General features: G+C 33.2%; 1 protein-coding gene across 6 annotated transcripts in view; it reads left to right on the top strand.

Moving 5' to 3' along the window:
- Positions 1 to 18,607, top strand: part of LOC128208800 (TNF receptor-associated factor 3-like) — a 66,523-nt gene extending 47,916 nt beyond the window's left edge. For all 6 annotated transcript variants that reach the window (XM_052912402.1, XM_052912403.1, XM_052912406.1 and 3 more), the window contains 6 exons: positions 626 to 700; positions 1,177 to 1,296; positions 1,530 to 1,622; positions 2,712 to 2,919; positions 5,014 to 5,252; positions 5,507 to 18,607. In XM_052912402.1, the coding sequence (XP_052768362.1) occupies positions 626 to 700; positions 1,177 to 1,296; positions 1,530 to 1,622; positions 2,712 to 2,919; positions 5,014 to 5,252; positions 5,507 to 5,842 (1,071 nt within the window). In that variant the 3' untranslated portion in view covers positions 5,843 to 18,607. The remainder of the gene's footprint in view (positions 1 to 625; positions 701 to 1,176; positions 1,297 to 1,529; positions 1,623 to 2,711; positions 2,920 to 5,013; positions 5,253 to 5,506) is intronic.
- Positions 18,608 to 20,533: the final 1,926 nt, after the last annotated feature.

Below are 20,533 nucleotides of genomic sequence, written 5' to 3'. Positions count from 1 at the left end.
AACTCTTCTCTACCTTTAATATTACAAAGTTATTGCCTTTTGTCACTTTTCCTTATCCAGAGCACTTGACAACTACTGGATGGGATTTGATTAAACTTCATACTTTGGTAAAGCACAGTGAGAAGAAGTGCAGTGTGCAATAACTATAAATCTATTTCAGCTAAATACAAGGTATTGCCCTTTGTCGGTATTTTTTTTTTAAGGAGCATAACTTTAAAAGTGTTGGATGGTATTGAATTAAACTTCATACGATGGTAAAGCGCAATAATAAGAAGTGCAGTGTATAAGAACCATAACTCTATTTCAGTTAACTACAGAGTAATTGCCCTTTGTTATGTTTTCTTGTCAGAAGCGTAACTTCTAAATTACTCAATGGATTTTAAATAAACAACACACATTGGTTAAACATGATAAGCGGAAATGCAGTGTACAATAACCTTGGAGCTATTGCCTCTTTTCAAAGCAATAGTTTGCCATTCTTGTGTCCAGGCGGAATTTGAGGTTATTCATCACTCTTGTGACAGCTCTAATTCTTTCAAGTTTAATGAATCATTGTTGTTGAGAAGTCAAACACTGTAAATTAAACTGTTACCTTGCTGAATGTACATGTATTTCATTTTTGCAGCTGAATGCCCATATGGAAACATGTGGAAGACGACCTAAAGAATGCAGTTTTAATGGAATAGGATGCTCGTATCAGGTAGTATAGATAAAATACAATTTTTCTGGAAAATTTACTTTGTTCATTTTCCTGACATTAATACGTATGCTATTGGACAGATTAACATTTCATTGTACGAACATAAAAGGATACATTTTCATTCACAAGGTACATGTAACTGTTTTCCATGTACAATAAAAGTCTATGACTAATCTAGCAAAATGCATAATGAACCTTAAACCTATTTAAAATGATGTTCTCTGAATATTGGCTAAAACATGCAATATAAAATAACCAAGCAATATATGATACTGATATTTTAAACAAGTATAGGGAATTCTTTCCACTTGAAATATAAAATATTTAAACCATTAACATTTGAGGAAGTCCAGTTTGCCTTCTACAAAACTTAAAAGTTAGAGAAAAAAACTTACTGTTACACTTTCACAATTGTAGCTGTAGAAGTATTTAGTCTTCTGTGTAGAGGTAACTGGGTTGCATGTTACTGTGTACAGGGTACAGAGGTCGAGGTAGCAGCCCACATGCATGACCAGACGGAGCACCACCTCCAGAAACTAACACTCTTCACACAGGAGATAGACCTGAAACACCTAGAGTTTCAGAGAAAAGTCACTGTGAGTTGAACCTGTACTTTATAATACCTGCACATTAGCAGAAATGTTAATTAACTTTTTAAGTATAGTAAAGGAAACCCTCCTAGAAGATATATACTTCAGATGAGACAGTTGGCCACTTACACATTTACTTCTTTTTTCTTCTAGAAAACTGAAGCCTAGTTTGATAAAGATAGCAATTTTTTTAATGAATCAATGAGATATGAATGACAGGCATAATTATATTTGTTTAGGATATGAATGATGAGCAAGAAAGAATGAAAACTGATGTCAGAGATTTAAAACAAAAAGTGGAACGAATGACAAATTCGAACAAAGAAGGAAGGGTAAGTTGTTACATTGTTTATCTCTAAACGATTGTTATAAAAAAAGGTAAGTACAACTAAAAGAAATGACAATTTGTGATTGTATCATTGGTGATGGGTGAGTGTAAGTATCAGACTCCGGATCAGAGGGTCCATGGTTCAATCCCCACTCCTAGCTTTATCAATGGGTAGTACTGGTTTTCACCCTGAATGGTAAATATTTCTTAATCACATGAACATAGAAGATGTTGACCTGTACCTTTGTTTGTAGGGAAACTTCAAGCTTTATGTTACCTGTTCATCTTTGAGGATTATGTAAATTAATCTGACCCTTACATTTGGCTGTATTCTCAAATGCAAGGCAAGGGGTAAAGAACTTGAAGGGTAAACAACGCTTATTTTATCTATTAGTTTTAAAAAATTATTCCTTTTTTTTCCAAAAACGCTCAGCATATACATAATTTGTATTATTTCATCTGGTTTTATGTTATCTGTTCGAATAAAATTAGCAGAATTAGAAAGACAGGTTTAGTCACAATAGTGCTGATTATTTATTATTATTTATTTATGCTTATTCTATGTACATAATGTTAACCCTGTTCATCCTAGCACAGGACTCTCATGAAACTATTACATTAAAATGGGCTTGTGTCGTATACTGTGATTGTATAGAGAACTTTCACTGTGGAACATTGCCCAGACAGCTATTTTATGACATTTTTATTTATATTTGCAGAAGTTTGTCACCTCAACTACTGTTATATACTGACTATCATAGAAGTTCATACCTAGAGAAGTTTTACCCATGCTTAATTTGTGATTTGTAAAAATGGATGCTAAATCCATTGTGATCATGATAGAAGTCACAGTTGTCATATCAAAATGGGTTTTATCTCGGTATATTGTTGAAAATAGTGCAATATGCTATAGTCAATCCAAGACCCAATAATCACATCTGAACTTCATTTACAGATAGATTGTAACTTAGTGTTTCATTATTATTTATGTGGTAAGTATATGTATGTGACATTGTTCATATATGAATTCTGAAGTGTTGTACTGGACATGTGTATTCATGCCAAATTACCCATTAACCTGTCCGCATCTCAGCTGAAAATGGTGAACCTGACGGAACGTGTAATCCACCTGGAGAAGGTTGCTACAGAGACGGCACGGAAGGACGTGGTAGAGACACAGGGGCGGGAAATCGTGGAGAACCGGACAGCCATGGCCCAGGTGCGCACCCAGCTCACCGCAGTCGAGAGACTGGTACAGGAACTTAAACACAAGGTGGAGACTGGTGGTGGGGGTGCAGAAGGTATGTTAGCTACTTAAAGGTGGGAGTAGGGTTTATTGCCAATGATTTTAAATATGATTAACTCCCAATTGTGAATAAATTACATATTTTAAAATTTCGATGATATTTTAAATTATCACCAACAGTATAAATACAGTTGAACACTATTCTGAACACTGTTTATACAAAACTATCGCTGTTTCGAAATTATTTTTCGGTCCCGATTTCCTCCTTCTTTGTTTAACTGAATTTTTAATCTTTAATCTGAAATCCTCAAGTCCAAAATAATCGCTATTCGGAAGTAAAAACTACGGTCCCCATTTGGTATTTCACACCTATTTATCAATTCTTATTTCGAACTCGATCATGTCATAGTTTTTCACACCTTACTTCGAATGCACTCAAGGATCGGCTTGAGGTGACAATGGAGCACAATTAGCGCTTGTTAAAGAATGACATTGAGCATGTGTGTGTTACAAACACAAACATCGATGTCAGAAGATGAGCAATTCATTTTGGTGATGTAGTGTGTATGTAATTGCTGGTTAACAGTATTTCACGTTATCTATAATTGGCAAACGCTGTCATATCTGAAAATTGTTAATCCAAAATATTGCTATTCCGAAATAGTTTTTTGGGTCCGTACGATTTTGGATTAACGGTGTTCAACTGTAACTGTTATCAAAGGTTTGGAAGCTTAAAAAAAGAAAAATTTGAGGTTTTTCTCTACCAACTTTTGGTCCATTCATTTACTTAAAATTTATTGATAGCTGTATGCATTAAGTTCTCCCTTTACTTTGGTTACTTTGGTTACTTTCACAAAATGATCTTTTCAGAAAAGCTAAATTATTCTATTAAAATGAAAAAGTAGCATAGTAATACATAGTAGTACAAATATATTCTATTCAAACATTGTAATAGATAAAATATCTGTTCTTTTTACTTATAATTGTCATGAAGTTATGAAAACTGCTTACCTTGTTTGTTAAGTTCTCAATTGTTTAACCTAACAGCTGTAAGCTGGCCTTTTTTATAGATTGATAATGGGTTTTCCAAAACCAAAAATTCAGGGATTTTGTGATAAATTCAGTATAATTTGGTATTCCAAGGTTAATTTAAGTAACAGGGTGGATTTTCCAGTACATAGATAGACATTCTGGCTTTTTTATACAGTGATAATTGGTTTCCCCAAAAAATACAGGGATTTTGTAATAAATTTAGTATAACTTGGTATTCCAAAAAGGTTTATTTTGGTAACAGTATCGATTTTCCTATAAATACCCCCCCCCCCCCCCGGTAGATCAAACATACACATTTTATCATTGTTTTTGTAACAACAAAACATGAAATAAGCTGTATGTAAAATTGCATGAAGTAGTACATGAAGTAGATAAACCAATATAGAGGTTAAATACACTTGTGGTAACCATTGAGTTGCAGAATGTAAACCTTTAAAAATAAGGAGTGAGAGTTGTCTTCTGGTATATGTGTCTGTCCCTGAACCTGGAGGTTGTGGGTTCTATCCCAACCAGGGTGACAGTGGTTTGCTGATATAGGTGTCCGCCTCTCATCCAAGAGGTCTGGTGTCTATCCCCACCAGGTTTAGAGTGGTCTAGTGGTATTAATTTCTGATCCTCACCAAAGAGGTTGTAGGCTCAATCCCAGTGTGGTCTAGTAGTAAAAGCGTCTGACCCTGACCTACATGTAAGAGGTTAACAGTTCAGGCCACACCAGGGTGACAGCGGTCCAGAGGTAAAGATGTCTGCCTCTAACCCAAGAGGTTATATGTTTTATTAACACCAAGGGTATTTTCTCATAGCCTCTCAAAAAGGACACAGTACTGTTATTAGCCCAGAAAACAGACTTGAGATTGATTCATATTGTCTTATATATAAATAGCTGTGTGTACAAATGAGCTAAAATAAATACCGGGTATATATAAACCAATTGAGTATCTAGTAAAAAGTAAAGCTGTTTAATCAGAGATTATTGATTAATCACAAAGTCATTAAGATGGTATAAATTACCTTAATAATGTTTTCAAAAGCAAATGAGACAACAAATCTTATTACAAATTTAGAAGCTTACCTAGTAATGAGTATTTATGTCTTACAGTTGCTGAGCTAACACGTAAGGTTGCATCCCATGAGAGTCAGTTTGCCAACATCGACATCCAGATGGCCGAACTTGACTTGCGTTTCCAGATTTTGGAGACAGCGAGTTACGATGGCCTGCTGCTGTGGAAGGTGCGTGACTACACACGTCGCAAAGCTGACGCCCTTGCAGGGAGAACTCTGTCCCTCTACAGCCAGCCGTTCTACACTCACAGATATGGATATAAGATGTGCTCACGGGTGCGTTATGGGTTTTACTGTCACCGTTGTGGAACGTCCGATTTGGATTAGAAAAATCTCATTTGCCTAATTGTGAATTAATGTCAGCATTGCCTATTTCCTTTGCAATCATTCAATTCTTTAATTACTATCACCAGTTTGCTGTATTTACTTACAAGAATACATGGAATTATTGTAGTTCCTTTTCATGCCACATCCACTCTGGCTATTTGCAATAACCCAAGGTCATGTAAATACTTCTACATGTATTGCAGGTGTACCTAAATGGTGATGGTATGGGCAAGAACAGCCACATGAGCCTCTTCTTTGTGATCATGAAGGGGGAGTTTGACAACCTGCTACCGTGGCCATTCCGCCAGAAGGTGACCATGCAGCTGCTGGACCAGGATTCAGGCCAAACTAACCTGACTGACTCCTTCCAGCCTGACCCGACCAGCTCCAGCTTCAAGAAACCTTCGTCTGACATGAATGTGGCCTCTGGGTGCCCACTGTTTGTGGCGCACACGGTGCTTGAGTCACCAAAGTACATCAAAGATGATACTCTGATTTTGAAAATTACTGTGGACTTGTTTAATCTTCAACATCCCTAAAACAGAACCTTGCTTGATTCTGCATACACATCTGGGATTAATCTTCATGGATTTTGCTTTAAGTTTTGTACTGCATCTTTGCCAACCTAATCCATCTTGTTGCACTAGAATTACAGCGGGGGATAACTTGAATGGCAGGGATGTGTTTTTTTTAATTGAAGTTGCCAGTTATGGTTCAGGTCTGAGAGATGTAGTTTTAAGAACAATATATAGTCTGCTATTTGATAAAAAAAATTCATTTGATACCAACCTGAATGATAAGAAAAACATTTTTGAAAATTTATTAACCTGGGTAAAATTGCTGGTGTATGGAGCATCAAAAGCTGAATATATGTTTATTGAAATGATGTCCTGTTTCTTTTTAAAAAGCAGAGAAGGGCTTTTAAACACTGCAAAAGTAATTACATCTGTCAAATTTAAAATGTTTATTTACGGTATTTGAACAATTTTGGCAAAGAAACTGTTGAATTGAAACACAATTTTGAGCCCTTGTGCAGAGGATTTAATAAAGTTGTATTAGTTTCTGAATGGACATAATACTTACAATTAGCATTCTGTTATAATGTTGTTTCAAAAATTAAAACTTTAATTCTTGTCATTGGCATAACTAATTTAATTAATCATATGCCTTCTTGTGGTTAATAGAAATTTATCAGCAGGTAGAACTAATATAACTAAATATAGTGAAATAACGTTTAATATTGGTCACTGTTCAGCTGTCAAAATCAGCACAACTTCAGCTTGTACAAAATATCAATGACACAATTTTTGAAATTACATGATGTAAAAAAATAGTTGGCTCCTTTTCAAAAACATACTATTTAATGTCATTTTAAATGAATTTTAATCAAAAGATAACAACTCTGATGTTAATATTGAGACAAAAATGATTTATCAGGAAATTAATTAATTTTCATTCAGTCACTTGTGTATCTTTAAAATCCAATGATCTGCTTTGCATTGTATAAAAGCTGAGCTTTGTATACACAAGACTAAAATAGTTTCGAAGTAAAAGTATGTGTTGCAAGTTAGATATTTTCTTGGACTTATGTTTTATTTCCAGTGTGTACTGTACTGTGAATTTATATATAATGGAGAGTAAAAAATATGTGTAGAAATCAAACGCAAAGAAAAATCTGTTTAATCTCAACAAAAAACTTGTATTTATATGAATAAGTGGGAAACATTTTGAGAGAAATAATCAGAATCAATCTTTATTTTCCATATCATAGCACAGCTCTACATAATAGCAAGTGTTGATTATAACTGCGTAACATTTTCTCATCAACCAGAAATGTTTTGTTTTTAAAAAAAAACGACTGCTGCAAATTATGAGTTATGAATGTTTAGCTATGTTAAAAGTACAAACACACAAGAAAGAATTGTACATGGAAAGAAATTGCTGATTAATACAAATTTCTTACTAGTTCTGTTTGGGAACTTACAAGCATTAGTCTGAATTTTATAGTTTGAGGAGATATTTTAGTGATAATGTCGTGTACTAAACAGGCCGGCACTTGATTTATTTGATTATTTTGTTTTGGTGTAATTGTTTAAGTGAAAGATATGACAGTTCATACAATAAGTGAATGCATCAAAATATGTTTAGCCATTACAATTATGTCTCCCCAATGGGGAGACATATTGTTTTTGCCCTGTCTGTCAGTTAGTCCGTAAATCAGACTTTCACCTAGAAAATTCATACTTGGTCATGCCAGTTAGTCTTGACTTGTTGATGACCCCTATTGCTTTGGATAAGTAGGTCAAAGGTCAAGGTGGTGGTATAGGTCATTGTGACTGTGAGGTAAAAAAATGGTTTCAGCTAAAAAAACTAAAGAATGCTTGCACCCTTGAACTTAGTATGTAAAAGGTCAAAGGTGACCTTGAGGGAAAGTAACAGTTTCTGGTACATGACTTATGAATGCTTGGGCCCAGGAACTTAATACCTGGTTTGCTAGTTGGTCTTGATAAGTAGATGACCCCTATCAATTTTGATGTTAGTAGGTAAAGGTCAAAGTACAAATTTTATGTCCATCATTGATTATTTCTTGCCTATGACCACACAATTGGGGAGACAAGCACTTCTCAAAAAAGGAATCTGTAGTTGTCTTTGGTATTAGCAATAAATGTTCACTGCATCTGTTTAGAGCCATTCTGAGTGCACCACTGAGCAAATGTTCATAGAATAAATGTTTGTTTGAACAATTGAGATTAACACTGCCATGAACTTAAATCTTAGCAATTGACTCACTTTAGTTTTGCATTAATTGTTCTTTGTACAAAGAGCGATTAACCTTTATAGTGTTTGATACTTTTATCAGTATATAAATTTAAAAACGTAGATATAGAAAATCATGAGAACTTTCTCAACTGAGGAGTTTCTACAGAACGAAACAATATATAATATGAAGTTCATACTTAATAAGCTATTCTTATGAATTGTATAAGCAATTGGAAACTGCATTGATTTCAATGCAACTTCCATGGTTAAGTTTGGATGGTATTACATATTGTCTTGAGATGGAGACTGTAGTCACAATATGCTCTGTTTGGTTTCACACTCAGTTTAGCATTAAAGATAGGATATGTATTATGGTATATTTAAACAGGGATATATATATATCGATTAATAGAACCATTTTATTATTCCTTGGTTCTCATTCATGAATCAACTAAGCATATATTCTGCAAAAACTTCATGCTAAAGTTGCCATTTGAAATTCAGTATGCTTTTTTGCAAAGCTTTTTTTTCATTTACAGCTTAGTATATAAAAATAAGTCAATTAAATTCATTATATGAATAAGAAATTTTCTAAAAACAAAATGACTTAAAATTAGAGTGCACAAGTCAACCTATTTTGCACCTTGAATTTCTGTTTAAAGTATAAATTTGTAATGATATTGCATTGCAAATCAACATTTTTTAATGCTAATATGAATGTATATTGCATCTTTCATTGATTCTTCACTACATGGTACACTCACACTTTCACCATTCACATATTAACCATGTCATGTAAGGCATGTAAGTTAATGTAACATAAGATCTTTTTACGAGGCACAATAATCTGATATCGCCACAGGCACCAGGATCTGATCTTAATGGAAGCCACAAGGAAACACAGCCAATTTTTGAAAGTTGTAGGAGAAAAAGCAGACCTTATATTTATTATTTAAATATTGTTTATCAATAAATGATATGGTTTCTTCCTTTAACAGTCAGCAAAAACCAGAGTTCTTTTGGATATTAAACGCATTTAAGTTCAAAGGTGGCTTAAAACAAAAACATTGATTCCAAAACCAGAATTGGTATTTGAGTTAGTGCAAGTATTGCTGGTACTAGCAGGAGCATACGTGTCAACCTTAAATGTGTAAATATGAAACCAAGAACCCTATGCACACATGTTTCAGGTTCTATAACTCTGGTTCAAAATCTGTTGAGTTATGACCCTTATCTGAAAAAAATAACACCTTATTTGTGTCTGTATGTTATGTTTCATCCAGCAATAACTCTGGTTTAATATCTGTTGAGTAAAGACCCTTGATTGTCTGAAAAGAGAACACCTCATTTGTGCTCTTGTCTGTATGTTTTGTTTCATCCAGCAATAACTCTGGTTTAATATCTGTTGAGTAAAGACCCTTGATTGTCTTTAAAAGAACACCTCATTTGTGCTCTTGTTTGTATGTTTCATCCAGCATTATCACATTATCTCCGCTCGTTACCTTTTATCATAGGAGTATTGTCTATTTCAAATACTAAATAAACGATGTGCTTATGAACTTTTCTCCAGATGTTTTTTATGGAGATTATTGAAGTACTTTCAGTAACAGTTTGTGATGTTTTAGCACTTATACCAAATTTTGAAGCAGCAGTCTTTTAAAGATCTTATTCCGAAGAACATGGTTGCTGGCTATTTGAAATGAGACAATGTTTCATCAGTCTTGTATATTCTGACTTTGTCTCATAATGGGCTGTTTTTTCACATATCAAATAGTCATTTTGAAGATTATTGGTATTGTTTAGTAGATTATCAAGTGAATACCAAGGTTTATTGTTGATTTATGCTGTTTGCCGCAGACTCCATATGATAGATGTCAAATATATAATATAAATATTATCTTTATATTTAACCCAGATAAGAGACCGAAATTTTTCCCGATTTAATAAAAAAAATCAACCATTTCTTTACTATCTGAATTGTAACATTTAACATCTTTCCTAAGATATCATTTCTGATGCTGGACTTCCGTTAAACTTGTATCCCTAATGGTACATATCGCATATTATCCTTATTAGTTATGTTTAGCCAAGTTAAATTGCAAAATAAAACTACATACATCTATCGCAATATGTGTAATTATGATTGAATAATCAGATGTTACGTATGTCTGTTAGGTAAAAGGTAAATTTAGGGAAAAACAGCCAATTCTCATGATATTATATGAAGTCTTTATAAGCAGACTTTCAATAAATTATTTTGAAATTCTTGCCGAGATTAAAAAAAAGAGTATTTTTTTAGCAAGTTATTGTGTATGTCATATTTTCTGACAGTATGTTCATTCATAGTTATGTACATAAGTTGTTTCATGTACCTTTATAATTTGAAGCAAGTCCAATCCATAATATCTGTCAAAAAAGGGTTTCAAATACCTCTATACTAACAGGGAGTGTTCATATATTATAATGAAACAATTGACTCTTCATATGAGTCTTCATCACTGACAAACTCACTGTGTATATGTTATATGTCTTGCATTGTCTATCTGTATGACTGGACATAATTAAATGTTGATGATTAACAGTGAAGTAGATTGAAAATGATATATTCTGATGCACCATACATCAGCACTTTTGTAGGATTCATAGTGTTATGACCAATCTGGACTACTTAAAGGCTTCCTATAAATTTGTGCTTAATGTTGAGCAAAGGCGCAACAAGGCTATCGAGCATAGAAGATTCATGGATCATTTATGATTAAAGAGAAGCTGCTTTTGAATTTCAATCATCTCAAAAGATCAAATGCAAATGTTTACAGTACTGTCACTATTGAATTGAAGAATGATTTCAATAAGCAATATGTGATTTTTAAGGAGCAATGCTATGAAATAATAATGTCAAAATTAAACCAATTTAAGTAAACTGGTTTTAAAAGTTTATGCTTGTTGATGGATTGTCAGAAATCTAGCCAACCAATCCTTGTACAGCGATTGTCTGTCAGTCGTTCTGTAACTACTGTCTTATTATAGACCTGTCTTTCTGGAGAGAAAAGAGGCAAAGGTTTCGCTGCCAGAGTGCATGTCTCAAAAACTGCTCCGTATTTTCGATGACAGATGAGCATTGGCATTTGCTCCATGGCGCTCTTGTTCATTCATAATCATTGCTTCATTTTTAAGCAACTTTTTGCAGAATGACTTATTTAAAACAAGTCATGTTTGTAATGTGGCCAACCTGTTGCTGTTGTTCAATGCAAGAAGATGGTTAGGTTGGCAATGAGTTCATGTAGCAGATTAGTTCTGCAATAAAACAGATTATATATTAATGCCATGTGATTTATGTGATACCTTTGTTAGTTGCCCACTAAAATTGTCATAGCGATTTTTATGTGTTTTGTGACTGCCTATGTATATGATGTTAATTTCATGAAAAAAAGTTTTCAAGCTTTTTGGCAAGACATTGTAAATAATGCTTCTGTTTTGCTTTTTTTGTTTTTCCTTATTCAGTAACATTTTAAGTATACTGCAGTATCAGAAGTAGTTGCTGGTTTTGGATATATATATATATATATATTATTGATTGTCATTTGTATCATTTGTAAACAGAAAATAATTTAAATTACCCTGAGGAAAAAATAAGGCTTGAACATTAATTCGCTAGTATTGGTTTTACATTATGTACTGATATCAATTTTAGAAGCTATGCCACTTAGTTGTTGAGAGTCAGAAAAAAATCTTGATGATAGTCATATATGTACTATATTTAAAAGTTTATTTCTTTTTATGAAACTGTAGCATGTTTGTATTTATTTCAGGATAATCAGGCTGGCTCTAAGTAAGACTTTTGAACACCTTTGAAAACCAGCCTTTCTGCATTTGAGATTATTTTTGATGATTGTTACCCATTTTTAATTGTGCCTAGTTTTGACACACTATTATGCATATGTGTGATTTTTTGTGAAACAATGCACTCCAAAAACTATAACTGGGCTGACTTGGGCTCAATTAAATGAAAAGAATCTTCATAGAAGAATATCGCCCTAAAATATTGTAATAGTGGTGAGAAAAATAACGCAAACATGGACTAACTGATCAAGTTTTATGGCTGAACAGACAATATTGTTAACAGATATAAAATGAAGGAATTGTTTCTCCCAAAATACTACTTGAAATAAACAATATTGCAGAGGGAAAAGTATGATAAAGTTCAACTGAAATAATGAACAAAATGAGCTGCATGTCAGTGCTACAATAAGAGCAGAGGTTAGAGTGCACATTTGTTACAAAGCAAATCTTGAATCATAAAGGTAAGTACATTTAATCATGATTATTAGGAGTGTCTCCTTTGTGAATCTTGATGATCTAAATGTTTGAATGACCGTTTTGCTATGAGCTATTTAAAGTCTTACCCACCTGACTAAATTTAATTGTGCCAGAGAGCTGTAAGATAATTTCCCAAAATAATATGCTTTTCCAACCTTCTCATGTTTGGCAATAAGCAAGAAGTTGCTTGCCTTCTAAAACCAACTAGTAGTAGAAGTACATTTATCTTTCATCCAGTATCTTGATCCAGTATCCAGGTATTAACAATCATTCAATAACATTGAAAGGAAAAATTGAATACTTAATTTGCACAAGTTGCCATGGTGTTCTGAATGGGTCATGAAAAGTGAGCATTTATCAACTTAATCATATCTTCTATTTTAATTTCAGACTTTATTTTATTTTAAGTTGTAGTTTATGCTGTATTAAATCACTACAAGAGTCTGCAATTTAAGTTTGCTTTGGTTTTATGATTTGTAAATGATTAAGTGGCATAGCAGGTTTTTTTTTTTTTTTTCAGACCTTTCAAAATACCCAAGTACTTAAATTATTTTCTGATAACATGTCTTTGTTGTGTATAATTGCATGATGGTAACATAGTTATTTTTTGTTATTGGTGAGTTGCTCATTCCAAGATTTTAAAGATACTCATAAACACTTTTAAAAGCAGTGTAGTGGAGCATATACATATTAAATTATCTTGATAAATGAAAAAATTAAAAGCCCACAGACATGTTATGAAGTTGTCAAGTTATCTTTACACAGACATATTTTATGAAAGGATGATATAAATGTTTACAGGTCACTGTACGTGTTCATATTTAACTATCACAGTCTGATGCATTGATGTATTTTATAACATGTTTGTATGTACTTTACTATCACACTTATCTATCACAGTATTTTGCCACATAATCTTTAGTTTTTGTTAGTTTTTGTATTTCTTTAGAATGATGACATTAATTTTGTTTGAAAGCTTCATTTTTCTCTATGATTGTTTTATTTTTTAAAATTGGTCATCCTTTCTGTGTTTTCTTAAAGAATATGCTTTTTTGTATTTGTATTTTTCATTTTGTAGGCTATTTTCTTTTTTCTCCATTTTCAAACCGTAACGTTTGTTTGTTTAGTATAATGTTTCAAACTTATATTCAGTTTTTATACCCCTGACAAACAAAGTTTGTTGGGGTTTTAACATCCATTCTACGTTAACTCAGCATTTTCGCATGTGTATCCTAAGTTAAAATGACACATCAAGAAAGTTATTTTTCTTTATTTCATTCAAAAGAGTAAGGTTTTAACTTAATATAACTGAACGCCGTGGGTCCAAACAGGCCCTAATTAACAAACAACACATCAGCTTATGAACACATTAAAGCTGCACTCTCACAGACACAACGCTTTTACAACTTTTTTATTGTTTGTTTTAAAAACAGCAAATTTTTGTGTAAATATCTACAAATCAATGATAAAAGATTGCTGACAAAAGATCAGTTCGCAGATTTTCATATTTCTGTTAGAAAATTAATGTTTTATGGCTTAAACCGTTACTAACGGTTTAAGAAAAATGCATAAAACATCAATTTTTTAACTTAATAATATAAAAATCTGCAACCTTATTTTTTGTCAGCAGTCTAATATAACTGATTTTCATGCATTTACGCAAAAATTGGTTCGTTCCAAGACAAAAAAATAAAAAGTTCGCAAAAAGTTCAATCTGTGAGAGTGCAGCTTTAACTATTGTAAGATACGTTTTAGATTTTTTAATATACAAATTATAGTATGATGAACATAGTCAAAACACAATAATTCTGTTTTAAAACAAGCACCAGTCATATTGAAATAGATAACTATGAAAAATCTGTAGTCGGTCAATCAAACATATTTTAAATATTAATTGTTAAGTATTCTGTTTGTCGAATTCTACTGAACATTATTTTCTAGTGCTTTCAATAATGGGTAAAATAAAGTAAGGGAGGTTATAATTTATATTTAGTTATGATGAAAAACTCCAACATTTTACATTGCTAAATAATATACCGTATTTCACCTTCGAGTTTGGACACCTTTAAATAATTATTTTTTTTTTGCTGTCCGAATTCATAGAAAATTACCATTTTTACATTTTATCTACATGTATTTTAAACCTGCTTTTTTCTTCATGTTTGCATTTTACCACTTATTAATTTATCCGTAGTTATCAATGGTCATAAACTTAGTTATTACGCCTAAGTGTAAATCCTTCATCAAGTTAATTAAAATCCCATTAAACACCATTTTATATATGCATTGAAATGAATAAACACATTCTATCGGCTTCAGATCAAACAATCACACTGTGTGACGTCACATAACTCACAGTTATGCCCACGAGGATCTCGCGGAGAGCATGGACATTGCTAAGCAGGATTAATGTGTTAGAGTGGTGTTTTCGATAGTAACTTAAGTATTTCATTTCAAACTTTAATTTATCACATTAATTAGTAACCTATATCATTGAATGTGTTACTTTTATTGATGTTTCAATAAGTATAACTGTACGATTGCTTCTTAACAGTCTATATTATAAAGTGTGGTACAAGTTTCAAAGTTTATTGGCAGAAATAAATGTCATGTCTTTGTTTTCCTTATCCCTTGATTGCTCTTGTTATAACCCGCCTTGAAAAGGCGAGGGGATATAGTAATGGTAGGCGCGATTCCGTGCGTGTGTGTGCGTCCGTCCGTCCCACATTCATTTCTTTGCATCTTCTCTTACATTTCTTATGCGATTTCTACATAACTTTCACTGATTGATAACCATAAAGTGAAGCAGCGCATATTGTCGGGCTTTTGCGATTCGACCATTTTTGAAAGAGTTATAGCCCTTTGTTTATTTTACATTTAAAATTGGTTTCTTCGCAACTCTTCTTACGTTTTTCATGCGATTTCTACCAAACTTTCACAGATTGATGATCATAAAGTGAAGCAGCGCATATTGTCGGGCTTTCCTGATTTGACCATTTTTGAAAGAGTTATTGCCCTTTGCTTATTTTACATTTAAAATTGGTTTCTTTGCAACTCCTCTTACGTTTTTTCATGCGATTTCTACCAAACTTTCACAGATTGATGACTGTATAGTGACGCAGCGCATATTGTCGGGCTTTCGCGATTCGGCCATTTTTGAAAGAGTTATTGCCCTTTTTTTACATTTAAAATTGGTTTCTTCGCAACTCCCCTTACGTTTTTCATGCGATTTATACGAAACTTTCACAGATTGATGACTATATAGTGACGCAGTGCATATTGTCGGGCTTACGAGATTCAGCCATTTGTGAAAGAGTTATTGCCCTTTTTTACATTTAAAATTGGTTTCTTCCCAACTCGTCTTACGTTTTTCATGCGATTTCTACCAAACTTTCACAGATTGATGACTATATAGTGATGCAGCGCGTATTGTTGGGCTTTGGCGATTCGACCATTTTTGAATGAGTTATTGCCTTTTCTTTATTTTACATTTAAAATTGGTTTCTTCGCAACTCCCCTTACGTTAATGACTATATAGTGACACAGTGCATATTGTCAGGCTTTTGCAATTTGACCTTTTTTGAAAGAGTTATTGCCCTTCCTTAATTTTACGCATTTCTTATGTTCCAGAGAAACTACCCTTACCATTGATTGGCTTTCGTTACAAAAAATGTCCCTATAAGGCGGGGGATATAGCTGTCTGTGACTGTGACCGCTCTTGTTGTTTCTTTAATTCTCCAATATATATTTCACACTTCCTCTTTCTACAGGCAATAAATCTTTTAGGATGGGTAGTAACTAATTAACTTGTCACAGTGGTGTATATGGTTTAATAAGTTATCTAGCCAGGCATTGTAAAGATAAAAATCAATAATCTTCGTCTGTGAAACTTGGTAACTGTGAAAGTTATGATTGATGTCCTTTTGGTGTCCGAAAATTAGGTACGCAATATAAATTATTTTTGAAAATAATTATGGGGGTCCGAATTTTAAGAGTGTCCGAACTCTAAGGTGAATTACGGTAGTTTATACTTATGCATATTTTATCTTGTAGGAGAAATAATATAATTAATCCTTAAAGACCAAAATAACGTATCTTACATCTTCAGGAATATTTACCAACAGGCATAAAATGTCATAAGAACTTTTCAGATCCAACCCATGTCAATGTGAGAATAGTTATGATTTGTTTTCAAACAGTTACATCAGAATAACCGAATAAAATAAAAGAATAAAAGTTATAAACGTTGACACTGAATATATATGTCCATAGTTTAGTCGTTCTAATAGTTTGTCTTTATTTGTATAACCTTAACCACATATCATTCTATTACATCAAATATAATGTAAGGCTGTAAATATTTACATGAGCAGTAAGCTTCCTCTTTGTAACATATAATCTTTGATCTAATTTAGCCTTTAAACTAATTAAAATGCTTATAATTATTTGCTTAACGTACCTGATTAAAATATCTTACTTTTTATGCCCCCGAAGGTGGGCATATTAAAATCGCACCGTCTGTCTGTCCGTCCGTCCGGCTCTGTAACTTTCCCTTGTATGGACAGATTTTAAAATAACTTGCCACATGTGTTCCACATACCAAGATGACTTGTCGCGTGCAAGACTCGTGTCCCTACCTCAAAGGTCAAGGTCACAGTGTTTATTCACAATGGAGTGCTGCATATAAGGACATAGAGTATAGGTTGTCGTGTCCGGGATGTAACTTTCTCTTGTATGGACAGATTTTAAAATAACTTGCCACATGTGTTCCACATACCAAGACGACGTGTCGCCTGCAAGATCCGTGTCCCTACCTCAAAGGTCAAGGTCACACTTAGTGTTTATTCACAATGGAGTGCTGCATATAAGGACATAGAGTATATGTTGTCGTGTCCGGGCTGTAACTTTCTCTTGTATGGACAGATTTTAAAATAACTTGCCACATGTGTTCCACATACCAAGACGACGTGTCGCGTGCAAGACCCGTGACCCTACCTCAAAGGTCAAGGTCACACTTAGTGTTTATTCACAATGGAGTGCTGCATATAAGGACATAACAGTGTAGGTTGTCAAGTATGGGTGGTATTTTTTTATGTTCAGAGGCAATTTAAAATAACTTGCCATATGTATTTGACACGTACAGTCAAACCTGGTTGAACGGTCACCTGCTTTAAATGGCCACCTGCCTTAACGGGCCACTCCAAATTCCCCCCTTACGTTTTTACTATATAATGTACGTGCATTAAGCGGCCAACTGTCTAACGCGGCCACGGCCACTATTTTTTGTCCCCATGAAGCCATATAATCACTAATTAGCGGCCACTAATCCCTTGTCACTGACACTTCCGCTTTTAAATTTTTCCAATACACAGCTTTAATTGCGCATAGAAGTTTACGGAAAAGAACGACGGCCTCGGGTATCTCCGTCATCCAATGAAAATGAATATTGCATCACACGATTGCCATGCGTGTTTACTCATCAAGAAATCATGTTTATAACACGTCGGCGAATGTTTTGATCAGAATTGACACAATTAATGACACAATTAATACGATAATTAAATAATTAAGATAAGAAGTTAATTATTAAATACCGACAAAAACACCGGTTATTATGAATTCACAGTGTGCATTGTCATTCGACGGCGTGAAACGAGTTACGATTTTTATTCACTTCAATATTATTTTTCTAAGTGCACGGATTTATATTTCTACGAACGGATATTTACAATGCATTGTTGTTGATATTTTTTTTAACTTTGATTATGGCTGAAAAAAAAGACTAATCGAAAGTGTTTGACTCTAAAAGAACGTGTCGAGTGTGTAAAGTTATTAGAAAACGGCCGTAATGCAAGAATGTTGCCAAGGATGTTAACTGTGAACGGACTCAAATCAATTTCTTACTTAAGCGTATGCGTGAAATTGTGGAGGAATATGAAAGCAATGGAAATCCAAAGGCAAAAAGACAGAGTAAAATTACGGGAAATGTGTATGCACATGTAGTTGTGTAAATGTGCAAACTGATCTGTGGTGTGTTTTGTTAATGCTATGCATCAACATTTATTTAATATACGGACTACTTTAAAAAGTGAACTAAAAATGTGTATATACATGTAGTTGTGTTAATGTGTAGACTGATATGTGGTGGTGTGTTTTGTTTATGCCTTGTATCAACATTTATCTAATGTATTTTATTTATAAATTTGAAATAAAGTTTTTTATTTATACACATGTATTTGTATTCAACCTTCTTCAATAATATTGAAACAGATGTTATTGATTGTGGTGTGAGGTGGTGGTTAAGATACATACTCCATCTCTGAATAAAGCTAAAGTGGCGGAAATGTCAAACCTGGATTAAGTGGCCACCTGTCATAAGCAGCCACTTTGATCATTTCCCAAGGGTGGCCACTTAATACAGGTTTGACTGTAAAGGCAAGATCAACTTTTCATGTACTAACCTTGTTAATAGGTCAATGTCACATTCGGTGGCATTCGCCACATACTGTGACAGCTCTTGTTAAAACTAAATATATTTCTGTATATAGAGCAATAATAAGAATATTTTTGAGTGGTCTCACAAAGTGTTCAAAATAACTTCCTATTGACTATAAGCATTTGCATAAAAATATAACACCATAACGAGCTTAATTTGCATGTTTACACCAAATGCTACGAATCATCCTTATAACAATACAATACTTAATACTCTGTACAAAACACCGGTTTATTAAACAATTGGACCCATTGTCAACTGTAGGTCTTCTGACTTAGTTTGGTATGCGCGACTTGATCATCTATATGTCAGATTCTTTCAACTTGAATAGTCCTCGTGACTTTCCTGTTGGCGTTGGGCCTTCAAAACGATAAATCATGTCTTTCATATCAAGTTCTAACTCATCATTTTCACAGTAATTTGGCCCTCTGTACGGTTTGACTTAACTTCCACTTTTTTCCATGGATGTTATGCCAACGGTCACACTTTCTACGTCAACTCCAGTAACCTTTCCAACATACCATTTCTCTTTATACTTGGCATCAACTTAATAAATGAATATACATGCTTCGCAGGCTATCTTTACGTTATATAACCACTTCATGTTTCCTAATAAATGGTGGATTTTGTACACACTTGTAAAATTATAAATACTTACATATAGATACACAATTTACTACTTTGTCTAATAGACAGGTAATTATCTGAACATTTTCTGTTTTATTATTCAATAAGCCTATAATCTTGCTAGAATTAAAAAAAAAAATCTGTTTGATTTTCATGGTTTTATTAAAATATTTTGCATATATTCATACCTTGTAAGACACATTGACAAGAATAAGAAACGTTATTTATTTGCTATCCGGATACTTTTCCCAAACAACCGGTACTACATGGTCTGTTTCATTTACTTAAACTATGTTATAACCATTAGTAAGGCATTACTAAAATCATATATTTATTAATAGTTATCCTAAAATGATTGGGATATAACAATTTCTATCGCAAAATTTGGTCATTTTGTCTTCCTCATGTACCCGGTATCCTTGATGTTTGAAACATTCGCCGCATTCAAACTTGAAGTATAATAAACAAAAATGTCTACATCATGTTTCCGGCGGATGTTAAAATCTTGATGATTTGCACATAAACCGTTTTGCTGGATTTATTTCAGGGTGTTAATCAATTAAATTATTGCTAGAACTTACCTTATTCGAACGTATCTGATGCCATTAAATTCAATGCTTAATTACTTAGTCAATGTTCATTTGACATATATGTACTTTGTTAACTATTAAAGCACATAACTGCATGTAATTATTTATAGGATTAGGACGTATTATCACCAATTTGTTTCAGATATGGAGGCTTGACTGGGAACGTATCTGATGGATTGTTTTTGTACAAACCCAGTTGTGATTAAAACAAAGCCTAAAACTTTCTTTTTATCCATTATACCTGTAGGGTACTTTTCATGAAGTTAATCTATATATGTTCTTTGTTTGATTGAACACTTCTAAGACATTAAGCTGCCATTTAAAACCGAATTAAATTGGCTGTAAATCTAAGGAACGTATCTCATTCGTAAATCTGGGACAATGGATATCTGGCATGCATACGAAATAATAGCGAACACAGCAGCATTTTATAAATCTAT

The sequence above is a fragment of the Mya arenaria genome, chromosome 11 (assembly GCF_026914265.1).
Source record: "Mya arenaria isolate MELC-2E11 chromosome 11, ASM2691426v1".
Lineage (NCBI taxonomy): Eukaryota > Metazoa > Mollusca > Bivalvia > Myida > Myidae > Mya > Mya arenaria.
Note: the sequence above shows the minus strand (reverse complement) of the source record. Positions and strands in the feature narration are given on the sequence as shown.